Source organism: Camelus dromedarius, chromosome 16 (assembly GCF_036321535.1).
Source record: "Camelus dromedarius isolate mCamDro1 chromosome 16, mCamDro1.pat, whole genome shotgun sequence".
Lineage (NCBI taxonomy): Eukaryota > Metazoa > Chordata > Mammalia > Artiodactyla > Camelidae > Camelus > Camelus dromedarius.
In genome coordinates, this window is record NC_087451.1 from 47,670,800 (window position 1) to 47,679,812 (window position 9,013).

At 54.2% G+C, this 9,013-nt stretch overlaps 1 protein-coding gene across 13 annotated transcripts in view; it reads left to right on the top strand.

The window, feature by feature from the left end:
- Positions 1–8,684, top strand: part of MYO18A (myosin XVIIIA) — a 91,448-nt gene extending 82,764 nt beyond the window's left edge. For 7 of the 13 annotated variants that reach the window (XM_064495859.1, XM_064495860.1, XM_031468431.2 and 4 more), the window contains 3 exons: positions 97–219; positions 1,487–2,763; positions 7,302–8,684. In XM_064495859.1, coding sequence (XP_064351929.1) covers positions 97–219; positions 1,487–2,759 — 1,396 coding nt within the window. In that variant the 3' untranslated portion in view covers positions 2,760–2,763; positions 7,302–8,684. The remainder of the gene's footprint in view (positions 1–96; positions 220–1,486; positions 2,764–7,301) is intronic. The other 6 variants (XM_064495865.1, XM_031468447.2, XM_031468448.2 and 3 more) reach the window with 2 other exon arrangements.
- The last annotated feature ends 329 nt before the right edge of the window (positions 8,685–9,013 follow it).

The following is a 9,013-nucleotide window of genomic DNA, read 5'->3' on the forward strand; positions in this document are numbered from 1 at the left end:
CTGCCCAAGACCTGCTGCCACTTTAGTGCTGCCTCCTGGGCCGAGGGTGATCACCTTTTCCCAGCCTTGCCTACCTTTCTGCTCCTCATCCCACAGTGAGGGGGACTCCGATGTGGACTCGGAGCTGGAGGACCGGGTCGACGGGGTCAAGTCGTGGTTGTCGAAAAACAAGGGGCCTTCCAAGACGGCTTCTGATGATGGCAGCTTGAAGAGTTCCAGGTGAGCATGTGGCCTTAGCTGGGAGGAAAAGCCACCTCGTGCCCTAGGGATGGATTGGTAGCGCCTTGATCCTAAAGAGGGCGGGCCTCATACCACCTGCGCCTCTCTCTTGCATGGTGTGTGCGTGAGGGACCCAGGCCCACCCCCGGCATGTGGAATGAGAATAGGATGTTCCAGTTTCTTCGTAGTCAGGGTCTGCAGTGCCCTTATTTTCCCCAGGCAATGTTTTCCTACCAGGCTCAGGGCTTTGGTTTTGTATAGTTTAACCTTATCCCCACTTACTCACTTAACAAATATTGATCAAACTACCTGATAGTTTGGGCCGTTGGAATCAAGACAGGGTGACACTGGATCCCACAACCCTGGACAGAGCTGGTCCGGGCCAGCCATGGACTTCTGAGGTCTTAGTAGGAACAGCAGCAGAGAAGGCTCTGGTTCCTCTGACTCCATCATAGCTACAGACACAATTCTGTCTGTCTCTGCCCATTCTCTTCTTCCTCTAATCTTTTCACTTGCCCCCACCCGCCTCTTTCTGCTGACAACCATCCACTGGAGGGATTTACCTATTTTCCAGCCCAGTCACAGTCTTCAGATCACACAGCTACCTGGAACCCAGACCCCAATTTCCATACCTCACCCTCATCCCTCTGCTCCCACTCCTGTGGCCACTTCCCTGCTGGCTCCCCCCTCCCACCTCAGAGCCATCCTGATCCCCCAAGGCATACCCTGCCCAACTCCCTCCCAGAGACAGTCAATGGGCTGGGTGGAAAAAATAATCCCTCTCCTTTAAGTCCCCTGAGGCCCCTTCCCAAGTCCAGCCCCTCACCACAAGCACCCAGCGGCCCCCTCTAATTGGTTTAATTTATTCGGCCAAACAACATTTTGTTATTGCAGATAATGCCGCCTTCCCCGCCCCACTGCCGTTCACCACGGCGTGGCATGAGGCTCCAGGTAGTTGACAATGAAATAAATTGAACTAAACGTTTTAGAGGGGAAAAAGTGATGAAATAGAACAATAGTCTAATTTACATGACATTCTCCATGAAGCTATTTTCACTGACGCAAATTATTTTGCTTCATTTCCTCCGCCGCTCTCACCGCCACTTTGCCGGGGCTGCTGCTGATTTCTCCTCCTTTCTCCTCCCTCCCCCTGTGCCTTTATTCTCCAGGTTTAACACGAACTCTCTTTCTCTCTCTCTCATTTTCTCTCTGCTGCCCCTAACCCGCTCATGGTTCTCTCCTCCCTGGCCTCACCTCCCTCTGGCAGAACGGCCCTCAACACCCAGGGGAAGGAGGGCAAAGGGGTGGAGGAGAGGCCGGCCTCCGTGCTGAGCTCCCTGAGCTATCGGAAACGGCTCACCCTGAAGGACTCCATCGGGGGCACTGGGGACGAGGATTCACTCTTCACCACCCTGAGTGAGCGGGCCGCCTCCCCCGAGAGGCCCCCCCGGAAGGCCCGCGGGGGCCCCAGGGAGGAGCCGAGCCAGGGCAGGAAGTCTTCGGAGCCTGATGAATGCGGCTCTGTCTTCTCTGGGGTCGGGGGCCGTGCCAGCAGGGGGCTGGAGAAGCGGTGGGGCTCAGACTTTGACCGGGCCTCAACCGTCTCTGCGCCCGTCAGCCGGGCCTCCTCGGCCACACGGCGTGGCTCCGGTGAGGACGGGACCCGCTCCTCCATGAGCTTCTCGCTATCAGGCTCACCCAGTTCCCGCCGCAGCAGCTCCCGGCTCGACAGCCTGTCGAGGACCCTCAGCCCTTCCTTGAGCCGGGCCTCGGCCCTAGGTCGGGAGAGCCCCGATTCCCGCCTGTCCCTGGGCCAGAGCTGCCTGGATGATTGGGACGATGGAGCCAGTGTGGCCTTGAGTGAGGCCCACTCACAGTATAGCCACCCGTCGCTGGCCCGCAGCCTGTCGGTGCCACCGCAGCCCCGTGTCTCGGCCTCTGCCAAGAATGAGCCTCTTGGCTCCAGCATCCGCCCTGTCAGCCGTCAGTCCTACCTGGACCCAGACCTGGAGGCTGCCATCAATGAAGTCTTGAGCTACAAGCCCGTCCCATTCCACCGGAGGAGCCTGGAGCCTGACTCCGAGGATGACGACCGGAAGAGCATCCAAAGTACCCGGAGTGCCCAACTGGACCTTCCAGAGCGGTCCACCAACATCCGCCGCTCAGCCTCTGCCGCTGATGTCTCCCGGTCCCACAGCAGCCGGAAGAGCCGGAGCAAGAGAAGAAGCAGCTCCAGCTCCAGCTCCAGCTCAGAAGATTCTTCGGAACACAGGCGGCGGAAGAAGGGGCGCTCTCGAAAGAGCAAGAAGAAGTCCAAATCAAGAAGAAAGAGAACAGAGACGGAGTCTGAGTCCTCCTCGTCGACATCCAGTGGCTCTACTGCCTCGGGCCACAGCCGCTCAAGCGTGAAGAAGGGCCCAGCTGCAGAGAACGAGGAGGCTGGGCAGGTGCACCGGCCATCTCGGAAGGAGGAGAAGAAGCGCAAGAAAGAGGTGGACAGCCTGATGATGCGGTACCTGTACCGGCCCGAGAGCGACTAGTGCAGTAGGTGGTGCCTGGCGTGGGGTGCAGAGCATGGCGTGTGCCACTCGGTGTGAACTAACGTGCTCCCTTCCCACCCACCACCACCCGGGCCCCTCCCGCATTCTTCTTGGGCAGACTTGGCCTCAGAGAGCCTCCGGCCACCTCAGGGAGCAGGGGCCAGCTGAGCTGGTTAGTCATTCTGAGCCCTGAGCCCAATCAGCTGGGCTTGAGGGTGCTATCAGTCACAGTTCCTGCTTATCAATTCCTTACCCTGGGCCAAGGGCCACCCCTTTCCTGATACTTGCCACATTTTGTTCACTTAATCCTCACACTAACTCCGTAACAAAGGTCTGATTAGCCCCATTTCATAGAAAAAGAGGAAGCCAAGGCTCAAGGAGGTTAAGTCACTTGCCAAGGTTACGTAGTTAGTAAATGATGTTGCCAGGATTCAAAGAGTCTTTTCAACTTGCTATTAACCACTCCTCCATAGGACCCAAGGCAGAGCACATGGCCAAAATGTTTCCTGTGTGGCTGACAGCACCCATGCGGGAGCTTCTGTCCGTGACCCTGACAGGCTGGGCCCAGGAAAGAGCTCTAGCTGACCCTCCAAGTGTGGGCTGGTGCATCATCAGCTATTAAGGGGCCTTTTGCTCAGCTCTCCTCGCATCCAGCAGTGTTACCCTCCACTCTGGAAAGGATCTCAAGCCCAGGAGTGCTAAGCTCACAGAGCTGCAGCCTCCACAGCACTGCACCCTGCAGCAGACCTGGAGATGCCTGACTCTCTCCCCACCCCTCCCACCTGAAGCCCACACATGGGCGTCACCTCGTCTTAGCTCTTCTTGTAAAGTTTTAATGAATAGAAATTAGCAGCTGCTGAGTGACAGCCCCCTCCTGGTTCTCCTGCCTCCCCCAGCCTTCTCCCTGTGGGAAGGGAGATCTAGCTGTTAGGCCCTTTATGCCCACACCCCTACCCGGCAAGAAAGGCAAAGACTGACTCATTGGAATCCCATTGTTGCCAGTTTCCCTGGTGGGCGGTGACATTTGGATCACTGTGGTAATGTGAAGCTGTTTTCAGCACAGTATCCTCCCAGGGCAAGCTTGCTGCTTCCCAGGTGGTATGACCCCAGAACACAGCCCCCTGGGGCATGGGCAGTGTTTCCTAGATGCATGAACTAACACACACCTGTCGCATGCTTGTGGGCTTCTCGTGCAGTGGAGCAGCTGAACAAGCATGCTGACTTGGGCTGGGTTCTATGGAAAGGGACCAGTCATGTTTTAAGGAATGGAGCCAGTGGAAGTGAATGTCACCTGCAGCTGTTTAGAGGTGGTGATGGGATGGGATTGGCGGAGGGGGTGTGGGAGAGGCAGAACTTGAACCCAGACCAGGCTCATGGTCAACTCAGATTCCTTGGGCCCTGAGCGGCTCTGAAACCAGGCCCTTAGGCTGAGTCCTGCTCTGTCGCTTCCCCCATGTGGCACGTGGTTGCAGGATGCTCTGGGAAGAGCAGGAAACATCTCAGTTGCACTAGGGAGCTGTTGTCAGTGGCACAGTGAGAAAAGACAGGAGTCATAATATTGTGCCTACTGCCTCAGCCTTCCCCTCAGCAGCCCTGCTGAGTGCCCTGCTCCCCCAGTGCAGGAAGTCAGCTGATGGGCCACAGAGGGAGATTTGGAAAGCACAGGGGGCCAGGCCCTTCTGAGCACTGCACCAATACCTGAAGAGAGAGACATGGACCTGACCAGGCCATCCCACACTGACCAGCAACTGGTGCATTTCAAACCCCAGTGACTCAGCCCATGGTCACCCTTGACCCTGCAGGAAACAAAACACAAAGCCTGTTTCTTTCCTCAGCCACCAGCATAGTTTCTCTTGTCCACCAGGAAAACAGTAGTCCTGAAACCCTGCACACCACCACCTCCAACGAGTATTGGATTCACTGCTGGGAGATGGGCACCCAGCCAGAAGCTAGCCAACCAACATGGAGCTGGCAGGACCTAGTTGGACTCAGCGTGAACTGGCTTTGGGTGAACAAACTGGCAAGAGTGGGGGCAGGGCAGAGTGGTGGCTTAGCTTTCCACCTGGCAATGGGGACCCGTGAGAATTCAGAACACGAACTCATTCATAGCAAAGCAAAGGGAGGGGGCTGCCACCCTGGGCTCGCCCAGCGGGAATTAGCTTATGCACCAAATCGTTTGTGACAGCGTGGAGCAGGAGACACTGGCTTGTGGGGAGAAAAGCTTTTTAAACAATTTGGTTAAAATGTTCAAACTGCAGCCCTGACTCTTGCCCTGGGGAAGGGGCTAGCTGCCTGTTGTTGGCTCTCTGACAGCTGTGGCAGTAGAAGCCATGAAGGAGACTGCCTAAAGAGCACCCAAGGTGGGAGCAGGGGGATCTTGTGACTGCACAGAGCACGGGAGGGAGGCCTGGTGTTTACCCCTCCCGGCTGCCTCTGCTACTGCACCCAGCATCTGGTTGGAACAGTATTGAAACCCAGCTGTCATTTATCCAGGTGTCTGCCTGGCAGGCACAGGAATATGGAAGTAGGGGCTGCAGCTGCACTCTGAGGAGAGGTGTGAGAATGGAAAGGAGCACCCCATTTGCACCTGGGTCCCAAACCTCTACCGTCTACCTCACCCCTCCTCTGCCCACAAAAGAACCCCACTGAACTTGCACAAAGCCAGTCCTTCCTTTGCCCAACAGCAGACCTTAGCATTGGGTGCCCAGAAATTCTGTCTGAAAAATGAAAACAAAATCAGGCTCCCACTAATTCAGAATTCAAACAACCTCAAAGCTAAAATAACCCCAATTTTTTCTATGTTGCACAGTCATCGTTAAGCTTTGTAATTTTGTCCCTGAGACACCCCAGAGTCTTTAAGTGCCTTTGGCCCATCAAAGTAAGACTCATTTATGTTCAGTCTAGTTTGTATTAAATGTTTTTTGTGCTATTCTGATTCCTTTAAAAATGGTAATTCATTCATGAGAAATACGATAACTATTAACCAGACCGCCCCATTCCTGAACCATTTTGCATAATTGAACATGTATTCTATCAGGCTCTTCCTTCTCCCCACGGAGAACAAGAGAGACCTATCTTTACACACCCCCGGGCTCTCACCCAGGCCTGTGGGGAGAATGCAGGTTTTGTCGTGTTTTCTCCTGTAGTCACTGGTCTGGCAGTGAGGTGGAGTCTAAAAGGCTTTGAAGTCTAAGGTCCCAGGTTCAAATTTACATACTGGCTGTGTGACCCTGGGCAAGATGCTTCATCTCTTTGAACCAGCTTCTGCATGACATTTCACAGAGTTATTGTGAAGAATAAGATAGCACATCCAGAGCGCCTAGGACAGTGTCACACACAGGAGGTACTCAGTGACCAAATCCTTTCTTCACTGCAGTTGGAAAAGCTTAGAATGTGATTCTTTCTTGCAGCATGCTGTTTCCTTCTCTTTTGATTTGGAGATAGAAGAACTATAAAAGGGCTGGTAAACAAGGGCCCTCCTCAGATTCTTAAATCAGAATTGTGGACAGCGGGATCACAGAATTCCTGTTTATCTGAGATGAAGCTCTCTGGGGTCTGTGTCCCAGAGAGCACAGGACAGGGACCCACTGAGTGCAGCTCACTGGTAGGGGTGAGCCACCCTGGGCTGCATTTTCTCCAACAGTGCTGAAATTACAGTGTGCTTGGACTGGCAGAGGCAGCGGAGGTGGGAGGGGCGGGGGAAGGCTGCGCTAAGGTTTGGAAAAGAAAGGAGAAGGTAACTGGAGGTGGAAATGAGGTCCCATCCGTGCTCGATGCCATGAGTCTGCTCCATCCAAGGGTTAATGCTTCTTCACATCTTGGCTGGGGGAGAGTTTAAGACTTACAGTCGCCTGATGAAAACTCTACAGGGTTGGGTTATGGTTCCACAAAAGGGATGACTATGCCACCCTGAAACAGAGGTCTTGCCAGCTTCTACATCCTGAGTCTCCATTCCTTGTGAGTAGATGATGCCATGATCAAGGGCAGAAATTCTCACTGGCCTTAGGAAAACCCAATTAGGCAAAAGAGTTATGATCTGGGAGAATTCAATGGGGAAAGCCCCTCATTCTTGGAAGGAACCTTTCTAGGAATAACTTTACTACGACAGGTTGTAGTTGTGTAATCACCAGACCTCCGGTCTCCAAGTCATTGTGGTCCATGGACTGCCTGTATCAGAATCTTCTGGGGAGGGAGCTGAAAAGGCAGAATTCCTGAATTTCACCCAAGAGCTAGCGAATCAATTTCTCAGGGGGAGGACCTGAGGATCTGCAGCTGATTCTTAACACACGCGAGTGTGAGACCCACTGCTCTTGGCATCACTTTCCTCGGAGTTGTAAAAGTTTTCAGAGTCAAAATGATGTGCTCCTTTCTCTTACTGCTCTGAGTATCTTCTGGGGAATCCAGGGAAGGTTTGTACTCCTCAATTTGTGGCCTTGGGGGAATGCTGTGACAGGATTTGGGGGGCCTCCTCAGGACCAAAGGCTTTGCTGCTGAAGGTAAAGAGCATTCTTCCTCTGTGACCTCATTCCTCTCTCCCTGCAGCCCCACCAGCTACTGGAAGTCCCTTGCCCCTGACCGGTCAGATGATGAGCACGACCTTCTCGACAGCACCTCCAGGCCCCGATACTCCCACAACTATCTGAGTGACAGCGACACAGAGGCCAAGCAGACAGAGACCAATGCATAGCCCAGGGGAGTGATGCACACCCCTCCCACCCACGGCCTACCGCTGCCTCGGCGCCTCTCCCGGGAAATGGTGGGGCACGAGTCTCCCCCACCTGACTGTGGACCTGCATGGGAAACACCGACCTTCTTCGGTCAGGGGGCTTCCAAGGCTGTGGGTATCTGAAGTCTCTACGTGGAAGAGGTGGGAGGAAAAGCAGTTCTGAAAAAACTTTCTGCTCCTGCCTTAGGCCACCTTGGGCGATAGCAGGTGGCTTGGCACTGCATGGAGCCAGCAAGTTGACCTCCATCTCAGCCCCCAGCTCAGGGACAGTGGACAGATTGCCTACTGGGACGTTTTTGGGTTGCTGGGTCCATGGGGAGGAGTTTGGGGAGGGAACAGCAATTTCTTCCCCCTGGCTTGGGGTGAGGGCTTTTTCTTCTCAGTGCCTGCTGTCTTTTTCTTTTTAATTTAAATACTCAACCTCTCTGTCGCAGCTGCATCCCTGAGAGTGGGAGGGGGTTGCGGTGGCAGCCAGCCCGCCTCCTCACACCGGGAATGACTAGGGGAATCTCAGCTTCATCTTCACTCTTCAGAGATCAGTCTTTTCTCTGTGCAGCTGGAGAGACTGGTGAGCAGAGGTGGATCCAGGTTCTTAAGAGTCCTCGTAGGGAGGGGCTCTCAGGTGCTTCTGGGTTTGGGGTGAGCAAGCCTACACAGACAGGGGTGCATACGTACCAGCCGGAACTTCCAGCCCCCACCCCTCTTTGTCTCATCAGTGTGTTAAGTGCAATGACCTATTTAAAAGTAAACCCATTCCACCTACACCAGTTCAGGGCTTATCCAAGCACTGCCTCCCACCCCTCTGTCCAAGTTTCCTGGATGACAAGCTCAGCTTAAGAGGGAAGACCTTGGGTTGAGGGCTTGTGATCAGAAAAACTGAAGATGGAAGTTTTGGTCAGTACTAAAGTATATTAGATACGAGTCCTCACCCTGTGTCCTGAGCCTGAGTCATTTTTCTTCTTCCAGTCACCTTGCCCACACACGCTTATCCCAGACATGACAACATGCGGACCGACAGTCCCCGCCTCCACCCTAAAGGTCATCCCACCAACACCACCAGACTCGGGGGCCCAAGGGCAGTGCCTGGTGCCGCTCCCATCTGCTGTCCCCCTCCTTTCCTGCAATTGGTTTGTACTCATTGGGCTGTGCTCTCTTCCCTGTTTACCTGATGTATGGAAATAAATGTCCTTTTCCTCTTGGCTTTGCCAATTTTCCTGCCTGTTCCCTCAGGCTCAGGTAAAGTCCAGGGTGGCCACAGGGGAGCAGCATGAGGATTCTGGTGAGGACCTGGGGGAATCACCGTGGTCTCTGGCCCACCTCTACGTCAGACCAGCAACTCAGAGAGCTTTGGCAGGTCACCTGGAGCAGGGAGAGGCAGTTGATGTGAGGAATGGTCAAGGAAGACACAAGCCCCACCTTTTAAGAACTTGTGGCTTGTTAGTTTGGCCTCATCCTACCCTGGCCTCCACTTGAGAATGTTGAGGTCCCTCTGATTGTTAAATCTCACCAATTACAGAGATCCTGTCTT